The sequence below is a fragment of the Nanorana parkeri genome, unplaced genomic scaffold (assembly GCF_000935625.1).
Source record: "Nanorana parkeri isolate BGI_ZX_2015 unplaced genomic scaffold, ASM93562v1 scaffold1183, whole genome shotgun sequence".
In the NCBI taxonomy this organism is placed as follows: domain Eukaryota; kingdom Metazoa; phylum Chordata; class Amphibia; order Anura; family Dicroglossidae; genus Nanorana; species Nanorana parkeri.
This window is the reverse complement of record NW_017307451.1, coordinates 177,351-191,770: the sequence shown is the minus strand read 5'-3', so window position 1 is coordinate 191,770 and position 14,420 is coordinate 177,351. Positions and strand designations below refer to the sequence as shown.

Here is a 14,420-nt window from a genome sequence, read left to right as displayed (position 1 = left end):
AACAAAAACTTCATAAAATATTCAGTTCCTGTAATAAATGTGACACGCACAATTAAAACGTAGATTGCTTTATTGTACCAAGTTAGAAATTAGAGACAAGGATAAAACTCTAACTAAAGGCGAGTATTTAGTGTACTTATGCTCATGTTTACAATGTACCTAAGATGAATTTGAATCTTTTCTGTTCAAATCAAAATTAACTTTAACCCCAAACTGGCCACATTGGCTGCTGCCAAGTAGAGAGGTTAAAAAGACGGTTGAAATTCCCGCCCATACCCCTCCTCCCTTGTCCTGTACCAAACAGTTCAAAGATTCCTTCTTTTATCCTCTTGGAAACCCCACAGTTTCTAAGAGTCAGGAGAACGAGGCAATCTTCCTCTCTTATTCTACCAATTTCTTATATATCTTTCCCATAGCTCAACAAATGATCACATTTTTGGAGCCTAGGAAGAAGTTTAAGAGACAGCTTATTCAAGGGGTAAGGCAAAAATATAGATTGAGGATATTAAGTGGTCTGTGATATTAATGGTGTATTAGGAGCCTGCAGAGTGGATGAACCTTTTGTATTATGGAAAGTTGATAGATTCTTCTTTGCTTGGTTGGTGAGTCACAATTTATTTCTATGGTATTTTTAGCACGCTGAGTGTTTGAGATGCTTGTGAAGTGAGATGCTTATGTATTGTGGTTTTTCACCAGTAATTATTGAATTGTGCAGGCAATTATATATTTTTTTTTGCTGATGATTCATAGCTAAGATGTTGGAAAGGATGTTTTGTGTGCAAAATAAAAGATGCAACATATTTTAGAGTAATATACTGGAATTGGCTGTTTTAAGGTGTTGTACTGTTCGTTTTGTAATATTAGCTTTGTTACTGGCAGCTGAAACAAGCAGAAGTAATCAGACTAGGACAGATTTCACTGGTAAAGCAAAATGCTCTGTCATGGGAGTGGAAATATTGGAGGGGATTAGGGAATAGTGTATTTATTCTTACAGAATTAGTCATTTGAATGAATAGTGCCATTTCACCCTCTACCTTACTGAGCAGTTTAAAGTAAGAGCGAGAACCTATATACAAGAAATATGCCTTTCCACTACAGTCACCATTCTATAGTGGCCCTGGCTCTCTTTGGCATTTTGGCTGCCATCATGGCTTCTTTGTCAGTCATTTTAATATTCCAGGTTCAATCTGCATCAAGGCAGGGAGATCTCAGTTCTGGGCTAGGCCCAGTGGCTGCTAGGATCTTATTACCAGCATCAGCGGTACTGGGTGCTCTGTGCCTTGCCGTTAATGCCAGCTGTCTCCTGCTGTGTCTTCTCCACTCCTACTTCACCGCTGAAGTCTGCCGTGAGGATCCAGATTCCAGGAGGTGAGTGTCTATATGCTTTTTATTCTAAAAAAGTACATGTACAATTCTATTATAGTAAAACAGTATACAGCATGCAATACATTATTAGGGCAACTGTGAGAAGACTATGGACATTCAAATGTAAATATATTCTTATCAAATAGTAAAAGAGGTTTAAAACAAGCCCTCATCTCTAAGGATGAATTGTGAAACAATTCATCCTTAAATTCACAGCAGAACAGGATTTGTTGTCTACGCCAGCCCTGATCACTCTGTTCCCCCTTCCAAAAGTGACCTGGCAGCCTTGTAACCTCTAATAAAAACACAGAGCATGTCCTCTTTACGGTGAATTAGGGTAAGCTTAGCTATGGCGGGAATGACTTTGACTGCTGCAGGTACTCTGGAGCAATTCATCCTCAAGCTCAATAGCAGAAACACTAAAGTCAACTTAATCATTTGGATTTTGTCTGGAAAGCGTAATAACAGCAAACTAATATTTTAAACCAACATCAAGTCAAAATAACAAAAAACAATAATTATACTATAACTTTTTTTTTCTTTTCAGTGTTTCCTGCTTTCAGTAGCTTTAAGTAGGAGTTCTTCCCTCTATCCCCAACATGGCAATGGCAGCTTTAGTTGTGCTGGGAGCTGAACTATATTGTGTTTTTCATATAGTCCTATGAAGACTTTACTTGGGGAACAGTGATACTGTGATAATGATGTCACAACCCACATTAATACATGGAAAATGCATTCTTCAAAGGGGAACTAGAACTGCCTGTTATGGCCATAAGGGGGTGGGGCAAGATCTTCCCACTGGTCAGTGTCTCCACCCAAAATCATTAAAAAAAGAATTTTGGTAGATTTCCATGTGAATGTTTTATCTTTGAACTTAAAGGGCCACTTTTATATCACACTGCCAATGAAGACCATTTGATACTTATTTGACCATATTAGGTTGGTTGGGTATCAAAGATAAAACAATATATTTGCCCAGCATCACAGCTTGTTACTGTAACAAGATGTAATGTAGCCTCTATGAGAAACTTCTTTAACCAGGGGGAATGCCCCAACTCCAAAGTGTGATTACAAAGTACATATCTGTACTTTAGTCAGAGAAGGTATATCTTAACACCAGCCATATTTATCGATCTATATTCATTTAGGTAGACTAGAGAACGGTGGCTGCAATGTAAACCATTAAAGAAAACCTTTCACATCTACTGATCTGCATTCAGTCAGTGTCTAAAGATGCCCATACACTGCACGATTCTCGTACGAGAATCGCGGGAAATCCCGCGATCGTACGATAATCGCAAAGTGTATGGAAGGCTTATGTATTTCGAGCATGTTGGAAAACCAGATGAGAATCGTACGATTTTCAGCTGGTTTTTAGCATGATCGAGAGATAACTGCCGAACGGGCCGGTGTGCGCACGCGCACACTGCCCGTTCAGCATTGCAGTCATCGAAAGCCTGTCCCTCAGGGGGCGGGCTTGCGATGATCGCAAGTATGATCTGCCTGTCCAAGATGGGCAGATCATACATTTTTTTAAAGTACTTTACAACCCTCGCAAGACTTTTGTCTTGCGAGGGTTGTAAAGTGTATGGCCACCTTAAGAGAGTACTGAAACCCTTCCATCAGCATGACAGCTGGGGGAACCAGTATTTTCAAAAGTAGCATCAACAAAGTCAACCTCCCCAGTGAAAGCTTGCTCTAAAGCCAACATACCATTTAAAGAGTTCCCTTAAGAAGACCTCTCCCAAAGTCAGCGTCACCGAGAGGCGCAAAACTCTTAATGATTTACATGTACTGATTTCAACCACACTCCTAACTATGGGTATAATATAAATGGCTTAAAAAATAAGCACTTCTAGTGAATATTCTTTTGCATTGGCCAAAGAAATGCAAGCAATGCAGTGTGGCTTTCTGTAGAAAGGGGAGGTATGATTCAGCACTGTTCTCCTTTATCCAAAAATAGAGCCAAGAATCCTGGAAGAGCTTCAACTAGGCATGGATAACTAATCCTTGAGAATGAAATTCTTAAAAATATAGCCAAGCACTGCTGATTTTTGCTGTAATGGGGTTCAGTTCCATTCTAATTAGTCATTACAATCATAGTGTTCAGAAACATGATTACCTGGCACAGCACACAATAATCACAAGCAACCTCCTCATTACATGGAGTGCACGTTCCAACCATACATTTAAAGAGCCTGATCTTTGCCTCCTTCAGTCTCTGCCCCAGATTTCAGATGCTTACCCTTTGTTCTAACCAGCTCCTGAAAACAATGACCCAGCATGGAACTTTATCCTGCGTGCTGAAAACCATGTGACTATTAACTCCTAACGGTCAATGACAGGGTATTGTTCCTATCTGAGTAGCAATTGCTAGAGAAAGATGGGAGCTGCAATCGGTAAAAGTGTCCTAACTCACAAGCTGCTAAAAAGGGTTAAAAGCAGAATACTAAAGTTACAATAAAATGTTAACATAATTATAAATACATTTTTCTTTAGACGATTAGGGTTAATACAATAATTTATTCTGCAAAATTAAGGAAACATAGATGGGTTAGGTGAAGTCACTCAGGTTAAATTGCAATTTGATTGACGACAAGGGTTGATAGGAGCCCCTTGCGAGCACCGAGGTTACAGAGGAGTATATTGGACTAGAGGAGGTTAGAGCACATTCTTTTACTTTGAAGTCACTCAGGTTAGAAGCACTGACAACTGTACAAAGTAGATTATTTTGACCAATTTCTACATTTTTAACAGGACACATACGCAGTAGTAGACATTGTGCAATGACTACAGGTTTGCAGAGTTTACAAATCAATTGTGGTGTCTTTCTTGCCCACTTGTAACAGACATGTTGGAAATAAAATGAAATATTATTGGATATAACTAGGGCTGTGGAAATTAACAATTAATTTCTCGATTAATCGTCAATCTTTTTGATCGCTAATGAAAATACTCACCTCTCCGCCGGCTTCCGGGACTCCCGTCGGAGATCTGGTGACGTCACGGACATCGACGCCACCGGACTCCTCCCCCTTCCCCAAGTGGCTCCGTCGGCTAACGAAGGGAAGAGGGGAGGACTCCTCCCCCCTTCCCTTCGTTAGCCGACGGAGCCACTTAGGCCGGTGAGTTTGCCCAAGAAACTTGTTCTGCCCTATCTATTTTTTAATAGGTTTTACTTACATGTATAGGGAACATCACTGTGCAGCCTGCCAATTGACATCAAACCTTTCTTCTACAATCTGCTCAGCTGGTCAGTGTGCCCACAAGTGTGGACCAAACTCCAAGGCATTGGTCTATACACATACAGCACAGCAATGAAGTAATAAAATGAACTAGGATCACACTAATCCAGCACCTTATTAGTCTGAGTTGCCCCACTCAAGCGGCGGCCATATTGAGTGGGGCACGTGAGATTAATAATGTGCTGGATTAGTGTGATCCTAGTTCATTTTATTACTTCATTGCTGTGCTGTATGTGTATAGGCCAATGTAGTTGGATCTGTATGTGTGTTATAATTAATCGAAATTGATCGATAACATTTTTTTCGATTAATCGAACACGAAAATTTTAATCAGTAACAGCCCTAGATATAATCATAATAATTATTATTATTAGATGCATTCAAAATTGTCAGTCAATAGCATATAGTTCTCCGGTGAAAGTGTAGAGATATGTGTTGGTATACATATTGCAGTACATGCATTATTTTGAAATACCTAACATTATAATATGGTAAATAAATTGATAAAAGAAAAAAAAATCACAACCAGCTCATCAGGAGACTTTGGCAGAGGTAATTGTGGTAGATGCTTCAAGATGATCAAGCAGTGCAAGAAGCAAAGGGGTGTACAGCTGCCCGATGTATAGTTGGGCGGATCCCATTAAAAAAAAAAGTTTTGTCTGGGCTTCACTTTTAGGGGTTCAAAACGTTGTTTTACAAATAATTGGTAACTGCCTACTGTATACATTACTATTTTGTTAGCCCTTATAAACGAATGCATTTATGTAATGAGCCCTAGACCAAGAACACTACATTTTAAGGTAGCATTGTAGAAAACCAGTATCGTGAAAGCTGTGCCCTAAAAAGACAAGCGGAGTGCAGAAACCTATTTAAAGGTATTGACCTCCCTACATATTCCCTACAGCAGGGATGGCCAAACTGCGGCCCTCCAGCTGTGGTGGAACTATGAATCCCATGAGGCTTTGCAAGAGTCTCACTGCCACAGACATGACTCCCGGAGAGAGATGCTTCATGGGATTTGTAGTTTCACCACAGCTGGAGGTCAGGAGTTTGGCCATCCCTGCCCTACAGAATATATTTCCCCCTATTACTGACCTAGCATGCTTTGTTCCACACAGGTGTGGAGGTAGTCACCTTCATAAAAGCACAGCGCTTTGCTTTCTCATGCCATGCAGATGACTGGTGATCTTATAACTGGTGGGAAATATTCAAAAAGCAGTAGGAGAGGTGAAGGAGGCACAGATTCACAAAATGAATAAAACAGAAGCAGGGAGATCCTTTCATTGCAGCTTCTCGGGAGCACAGTAGTGACATCACCAAATATCAATCCAAATTTCATGACTAGAAATCAGAGACAGCAGTGCATTAGATGATCTCACACTGCAGATATACAGATATTAAGCTGCAGAACAGGAGTGCATAGGCACAGTCACATTCCTGGACATGTATTGCTATTTTAAAAGAGGAAATGAAGACAAAAGGTGGATTTATAGGGTTCTGCAAAAATTAACCTTTAATATTTCACTAAAATATAGCAAATCCTAGCCCCACAATTGACTATTGCAATCTCCACAGACATACTATGCAAAAATGACCTTTACGAAAAGCTCTATTTGCATAGGATTAAGAATTCCTACCTCCTGTTTTTACATGACAGCACTCAGGCCTAGTGAAAGGTCATCTAAAAGGGGCTAGGGAGCATGTACACAGAAGCACTGAATTTGGAGGGCACTGGATTAGTGATACAGTGGCACTTACATTTTCATGATTTTTGCTCTGATAAAAGCTGTAGATGTAACATCAGATTACTAGTACTGACAAGTAAACGTTTTGTCTCATGTCTGCGTAGGTGCGAATGGTTCCTACTGGATAACCGCAGTATCCGCCAGTCTGCAATCTGCCTTTTTTGCCTTGGAATCTCACTATATTTAACAGGTAAATGAGCTAATTTGCAATATAATTATTTGATTTTTTTCCCCCATAGCCAATCAGTTCATCAAGAGCCATGTGTTTGTGTTTTGGCTAATTACTCCTGGGACATTTTGCTGACATGTTCTTGTAGATACTGTACATTATGTGCACTGTAAAGTTATTAAAGCAAAACTAAAGTCAAACATAGAAAAAATTAAGATAAAAGAAAAAACTGGTGTTACTGCAATACTCACCTTTAATCTGGAGCTGTCTGCCACGGTTCCTTGTTTTCTATCACGAGATATCCTCTGGTTGAAAGATAAGCAGCATCATAAATCCCACTTCCTCTGAGCCCAGGTTGTCATGGACTCGCAACCCAGCCTATGACTAGATAATGAAGGAAAAGTTATACAGTGATGAGCTCAACTGTGACTCTGCTTTCTCCTCCTATCAGCAGTGCATGAACTGATTGGTTCCTTGTGGTGCTTCATCTTTCACTTTGAGGTCTGCTGCATATGGGGTTGCAATAGGCTCATAACAGGCCAAATACTGTGGCGCTATGTTGTTGTTATATGTAGGCACACCCTACATGTCTATTAGATCCCCAATTTCATCTGTGGACTCCCTGAAGCTGATGAAACACAGATTGCACTTCACTAGCTTCTTCTCCACCAACAGCAGCCTGAAGTCAGAAGTGCTGAAAACCTTGCCGTTTCCGGGTTCACTGACCGGAGGGGACTTCAGACACTGGAAGTGCATTGATCTTCCTGCGGTGCTTCCATACCTTTAAACAGCATACAATTACTTGTATATGGAAGCCAGGTGCTGGCTGAAGAGAATGGTACCAATATCATGGGTGCAGCAATGTTTTAACCACTTTAGGACCGGTATGTATACATTTGTACGGCGATCCTAAAGTAGATATAGTAAAGGGAAATTCCCTTGTAGACAGCTGTTACCAAAACAGATGTCTATAACTATTGGAAGATTTCCCCTCACCTAGGATCCAGTGACAAGCATCTAGTTTTGGTTTTTCCATTGTAGTCTGTTCCAGTGACAATGGTCACCAAGATCATAAAAAGAGACTTGATCTCCCTAGCAGGAATGTAGACAGCAATAAAAACCAGATAGAGGTTCTAATATTCCCCCTGCTATATCAAAAATGTAATTCGATCCTAGACTTCTATCACCTAGCCATAGACCTAAATCTACATATTGTATATTATATCGTAGAAACACAACATTTATTGAGCAAAAATCTACCATCTTCTCATTTTACTAACTTCTGTTTCCACATTTTGCTTTGTTTCCAGCTCTCTCACTTTACATGCTTATCTTGTTTGAAATTGAAACGGGAATAGCCAGCTCCTGCATCCTCTGTATGGGGTCCATTTTCATGATAGTCACAGTGGCTCACATGTTTAACAAAGCCACACAAGCTTCCTGCCACCACAATGAACATGTCGCCAGTACGCTCTATGAAAACGACTCCGCACACGAGGCAGACCTTAATGACTCCACTCCATCGTCTGACCTGAACAACGATAAAGATCTGACACCAGTTCGCCCACGCCCCGAGATCCACAGAGAGTTTTCCTACCCTCAGTTTCTACAGCAGCAACAGCATAAAATTCAGCTGATTTCACCTATATTTAACAATACACCCAATATGGTGAAACAAAGTGAAAATATGTGCAACAGCAACAGAGATGAGCGCTACAATATCCCCAGGATGCAGCGGACGCTTTCTGTTGAATCTGGCCTCATGCAGCCAAACACCAAGCCCTGGAATGGGGGAACTCAGGAAATGAGAACTATGGTATTAAGGAAACCTGGAGTGGTGGGAAAAGACTCAACATTAGTGTAAATTGGTCCAAAGCTACCAAACTAAAAAAAAAAGACTGCATTTTTAAAAACAAAATATTTTTTACAAAATTTACATTTGCAAAGGCATTTTGATACTGGTATTAAATGAAATCTCTTCATGAGCTGATATAAAGCAATTTTCTTGAATATTTTGCAAGCTGGAAAACTGGCCATATCCAGAAATGCAGAAGGTATCAAGGTACCATGTATGAAGGCCACTAAGTCTTGTTTGGCTTCTACAACTACGCTATATTGCCAAAAATATGTGCATACCCCTTCAAAATTACTGAGGCCAGGTGCTCAAATCCAGGTCCATAAAGACGAGGTTTGGCAAATTGGAGGAGCTCGATTGCTCTGCACAGAACCCTGATCCAAACCTTACTGAACATCTCTGGGATGAACTAAAATGCCAGTTGCGAGCCAGGTCTTTTTGCCCGACATCAGTACTGCACCTGACCTCAAAAATGCTCTTTGGCTGAATGGGCACAAACGCCTACAAACACACTCCAAAATCTGGTAGACAGCCTTTCCAGAAATGTGGAGGTTGCAAGAAGGGGGGTGGGTTGGACACCATATTAATGCCCATAGTTTTGGAATAGGATGTCCAACAAGCTTAATAAGATGCAAACCTTTGGCTATATACTGTTATTCTTGTTTTGATGCCATTAGTGAAGAAGGTATTACCACGGAACTTGTATGGCTTAAAAGTTGGCGATACCACAAATGGTTTGCTATATCACCATCTAAATGTGTATATAACTGAATATGTGCATCACCATTATATTATTTTAACTTTAAGCATAAACAGATGTTTTCCTTCCACTCTGCCATTAATAGGGGACTATAGCTCACATGTGGAAAATGATGGACCTCTAAAGAATTTCTCAGGTTACAGTCATACATTTTAGTGCTCCTTAACCCATGCATATTTGACACCTTTTATATATATTGTTAGTAATGGGAAAATGCAAGTGAATAGGCCAAAAATACACCTCTTTCAAATGTGCCTCTACACAGCGTGTACATGTAAACAGGACCAATTTATAACAATGGACTGCAGGAGAATACAGTAAACACACAAAGGCACTTCTGTTTTATGAACAAGACCTTTACTTACAAATATGTCCAAATTTCCATCTTCATTTTTTTGTTATTTTAAAAGATGTTAAACTAGTGAACTGAAATTTACAAAAATAATTAAAGTACGAAAAAATGTATTGAGGCAAAAAGTACCCAAAAGGAAGTGAAATGTATTTAAAAAGGACTGGAAAGCATAAAGTACGAAAAGACAAATACCCAAATGCATGCGCTTTAGTATTTTGAATAAACAGATTAGATATGTGTTGGAACAGCATTGTGTCACGAACCATGTTAAATCTTTGTGTTGTTCTTAGTGCACAGTCAAACCACATGACATATTCTCTACTGCAGAGCCATAAAAGACGCACTGGTACTGTGGTAGTAAAGGTAGCATAGACATACAGTGGGTATAGAAAAAAAACCTCCCCCCCCCTTTAAAATAATCACATTGTGTTAGTTTGCAGCCTGAACGGAAGACAGACACAGTTTTTGTTTTATCCAGCTGTATTTGCTCAACTTATAACATCCAAGTGAAACATAACACCATGTCAGAAGAAAAAAACAAATATTCAAAAACAGAATCACTGTTGGAAAAAGGATCTCCCCTTTGTCAGTATTTTGTTGAACCACCTTTTGCTATAAAATTACATGTCTCTAGACTTTGCAATATTTGCCCACTCTTCATTGCAGAACTGCTCACATTCAGTTCAATTTGACGGTGACTGTTTGTGGACTGCAGTCTTCAAGTCATTCCACAGATTTTCAATGGGGTTTAAATCTGGGCTCTGACTAGGCCATGCAAGGACATTCACCTTTTTCTCCTTCATTTGGTCATTTTTGCTGTGTGCTTTGTCATGTTGGAAGGTAAACCTTCTTCCCAAGCAACAAAATGTGATTATTTTAAAAGGGGGTGTTTCTTTTCCATACCAAGTGTATGGCGAAACACTATCTATCGTAGGCAGGAGTTTGGCGGCGCAACCTACAACACACTAGCACAAGTGTAAATTGCTCCATTCCCAAACCCGAGCAAGAATTTGAAAAGGTATTAATAAACACTTCTCTTTTTTTTTTTCACTTAGAGCAGAACTACACCCTCCTATCCTTTACAGCCAAGGATGGTGCCATTTTGTTTCATCTTGCAGTTGCCATGGTACTGCACATGGGATCAGCTATGACACTAGCTAGCCCAAAGATTATTTTCTGTCTTAATAGGGAAATTGACCTTGTATCCAGATGAGAAGAATGTTGTATATTAAAAAAAGATAAGGCTCCCAATGAGCAATAGGTCTTCCAGAGTTTTAAAACTTTATTTAAAGCAGAACTCCAGGCTCAAATTGTATTAACCCTTGCAGTGGAGCTACCCCCACACTGCAAGAGTTAACTGCTCATTTTTGTTTAAGTAAAAAAGTTATACTCACCCAATCCCCAGAGCCAGCCAGCTGTCACAGTGCTCCCTCCTCCTACACTGCAGTGATGGTATATTATGGTACAGTGTGTATAGAATGTGATGACTCACAGCACCTTAGACCGATCCATTTAACTTTATTGTTATCACATGTTAAGAATTCTCCTATGTGATAACAAATTACAGTTACAGGTCCCCTTTATGGAGATATCAGGGGTCTCCAAGACCCCTAATGTCACCTAGGGACCCCCAAAGAAGCTGTTGAAGCACAGATCTGCTTCACCAGCTTCTCTCCGGTTTCTGACAGAGGAATGCGGAAGTGATGTAATATACATCACTTCCTGCATTCGGAGAGCGGAGGGAGATCGGGTGCTGTTCTCTCTCCGTTCTCAGTGCAGAGCCACATCGCCCGGGATGGATGGACGCTCGGCGGTGGCGAGGACAAGAGGAAAGGGGGGACGCACCCACACTTGCATCATACAAGCGATCGGGTGTCTTTACAGACGCCGGACCGCTTGTATGTAAACTGCCATCGCTAGCTGTTTAAAATCCTGGTTGTTTCCCGCTCGTGCGTACCAGGGGGCGAGCGGGCACAAAGGACGTCTAAAGACGCCCACCCGCATCCAGGAGACTCCCGTCCGGCCGTCTTTCAACGTTCAGCGGACGGGAGGTGGTTAAACAACAGTTGTTAATGGTGATATGGATTATTAAAAGCTATGAGGACAGATTGTTAATGTTTCAGCTTTAAAATTTTGGACAAGCAGTTGGCCATCAGTTTGGTTATGTGTGACAAACGTGCAGGTCAGCTTGATCAATGGGTTTTATTGATTCTTTTGTTGCTCAACGTGCTATTGGAGGCAGCCTACTTTATGAGTACATGTAACAATCAGGAGACTGAAAACAGAGGAATGCAGCACACTACTTGACCTTGTGATTCAAAAGATTTCCCATACCTTTCATTAACCTCAACTTCACTCCTGGATTTACTACACAAGGCAATAAAAAAAAATATTAAAGAAAACAAATGTGCTGATTTGCCGTCTCCTCTAGGTATAGGTAAGCTGCAATTTATTAATTTTTTACTTTTGGTTTTAGATGCATTTTAAATTTGTGTGCCAGTCCCCAAACACTTATATAATGGGTTCCAAGCAGTAAAATTCATGGGTTAAGATATGAATGTTTAATAGCAGTAGATACATAAATTAGATTACACAAATTGCATAACAGTACAATTTTGAGCAACTTGATTTATACAATAAAACCAATTACATTTTAGGTTATTAAATTATAGACAACTGGCACTTTAATTTGAAAACACATGTATCAACACATATTGGTGGAATTAATAAAAAACTGAAGCAGACAGAATCTGGAGCAGTTGACTATGAAAACCAATCAGCTTCTCCTTCCAGTTTGTTCAGTTAAGCCCTGAAAATAAAACAAAGAAGATTGGTTGCCATGAGCAACTGCTCCAGATTCTGTCTGCTCCAGTTTTTAATTCCCCTGTTGTCGCAGGTTACATTTAGCTTCCCCACCGTAATTACTTAGCTTTCTACACTTTAAAAGGCATACAGTTAAAACAAAAAACAGTAAGGCAATAAAAATAAACAGTTATAGCTGAACACATCAGATATTAAAGATGCAAAATCAAAGCAGCTCTCTATTCATAATACAGCTTTACATTTATTTTTTTATGCAAATAGTACAAATACCTGAATTTGACTTGGCATTACCCTCTTACAGCAGTTTGGGGGAGGGAGAAGCAGCACAGAAAGCCAATCAGAAATGCTTTAGTGGAAAGAGCATGCCAATAGGAGCGGAGAGCAGAGTAGTAGAGAGATGAGCCCATCTTGTTTCTCCTTTTACTGTACAGTCACAAGACAGGAGAAGGACAAAAACCTGCATTTGTTACTTAACTGCAACAGCAAGAATTAGGTATCCCCCCTTACCAGACATGGCTGTGCAATCTCAGAATTGGACAGAGATACAAATCCTTTGACAGGTAACACAACTTCCTTATATGTCTTTATATTAAGCGGTTTGTCTGGAGTTCAGCTTTAGGTAAAAATCTATATGCAAGAGACAAGCTTTTAAAATTCAGAAATAGCCAATACAGTAAAGCAGTTTCTAAAACCTGTCCTCAAATCCCGCCAATAGTACAGACTTATGCTTTTCTGTGTTCATACAGTAAATCACATATTTCTTGATATTGCAGTAATGGGTTCTAACCTACCATATTCATATTGCTCTCTGTGCCCCCAAAGGGAGAGCCACTCGCCCCGTTTGCCTTAGTAACTATTATCACTGAAACGGAGTAAAAATCCAAAACTAGAGTCACAAGGAGGGGGTAAACCATCTGTTCTGGTGACAAAAGGAGGGCACCAAAAAGGTGCGAGTTTAGATATACTTTAAAATTTGTTATTGTGAATTTGTACACACTAAAATTTGTGGTTTGTTTTCAACTCACATTAAGCTGCATTTTTCTTGCCGGTTTGTAAAAGGTTGCAATTATATTAAAATAAAAAGGCACCACGATCTTATGGATGTTATAGTACGTTACCACTTCAGTCCTTTACTGTCCTAATAATTCAACCTGACTGGCAGTTATGCAGACCTTGCGGTGTCAAAACTTTAAAGGCACGGACCTGGTACAAGTATGCAGATCAGGAACATCAAATAAGCATGAGAAGCACTCATCTGCAGGCTTGTTCCAGGTCACAGCCCTAAAGCAAAACGACACCTCCTTATCCTTCACAGCCAAAGAAAGTGACATTTCAGCCTCTATTTGGATTGCAGTTGCCATGATGCTGCATGTGTGAGCTATGACAGCCATTTAGGGCCTTGAAAGGCCAGTTGAGAACTGAAAAAAGCAACCTTGACAGTTATTACCAATAACTGTTTTGGGAGACCATTATATTGGATCTTGTTCCACTTGAAAAGATGCCTAACAGCAGCCCCCACTGTGCAAATTTCAGCCGATTCCCCAAGAACCGGACGAAATTAGCACAGTGGGTGCTGCTGTCAGTACCCTTTCGGCTGGCATCCCTTGATTAGCTGATCAAAGGAGCCGTACGGAAAATCTTTGCACAACCAGAGTTGGCAGCCAATGAGCTGCTGGCTCTGTCCGGGTAATCCGACAGTGGCTGACAGCCATACGCACTCGTAGTGTTGATGGAGGTATATCCTCTATTTATTTATTTTTTCGTTCAGCCTGCAGGTTGAATGAGAAAATTAGAGCAGTGTATGGCCAGCCTCAGGTACTGAAGTAAGAGGCTGAGCAGAACAGCCAAGCAACTAGCTGTTAGCAATGCAAAAAAACAAACAATATGCTGCCTTTTTACGTTTCTAGTTTCATGCCTGTCATACTCATTCCTATGGTCTACTACTAAAAGAGTCACTGACCTTGAACAAACATGCATCTACTCTTAAACTGCATGTTCACGCTGGGCCTGTGTCTCACTAACTAGTGATGCCACAGGATGATCATTTTTTTTTTTTTTATCTCCTTCATGACAGCTGTAAACTGCTATACATTTACTAGAAGTAAT

General features: G+C 40.1%; 1 protein-coding gene across 1 annotated transcript; it reads left to right on the top strand.

Moving 5' to 3' along the window:
- Positions 1-1,042: 1,042 nt before the first annotated feature.
- Positions 1,043-8,411, top strand: TMEM221 (transmembrane protein 221). Its single transcript, XM_018568420.1, has 3 exons — positions 1,043-1,368; positions 6,460-6,545; positions 7,835-8,411. Exons 1-3 carry the CDS (start codon positions 1,082-1,084, stop codon positions 8,386-8,388), a joined length of 927 nt encoding a protein of 308 aa, XP_018423922.1. The 5' UTR covers positions 1,043-1,081; the 3' UTR covers positions 8,389-8,411.
- The last annotated feature ends 6,009 nt before the right edge of the window (positions 8,412-14,420 follow it).

Bases quoted from the DNA above. Each gene is read 5' to 3' on its own strand.
- TMEM221 (XM_018568420.1), top strand. From the start codon at position 1,082: ATGCCTTTCCACTACAGTCACCATTCTATAGTGGCCCTGGCTCTCTTT. The intron at 1,369-6,459 runs GTGAGTGTCTAT...ATGTCTGCGTAG, and splicing joins GAGGATCCAGATTCCAGGAG to GTGCGAATGGTTCCTACTGG. The intron at 6,546-7,834 runs GTAAATGAGCTA...CTTTGTTTCCAG, and splicing joins AATCTCACTATATTTAACAG to CTCTCTCACTTTACATGCTT.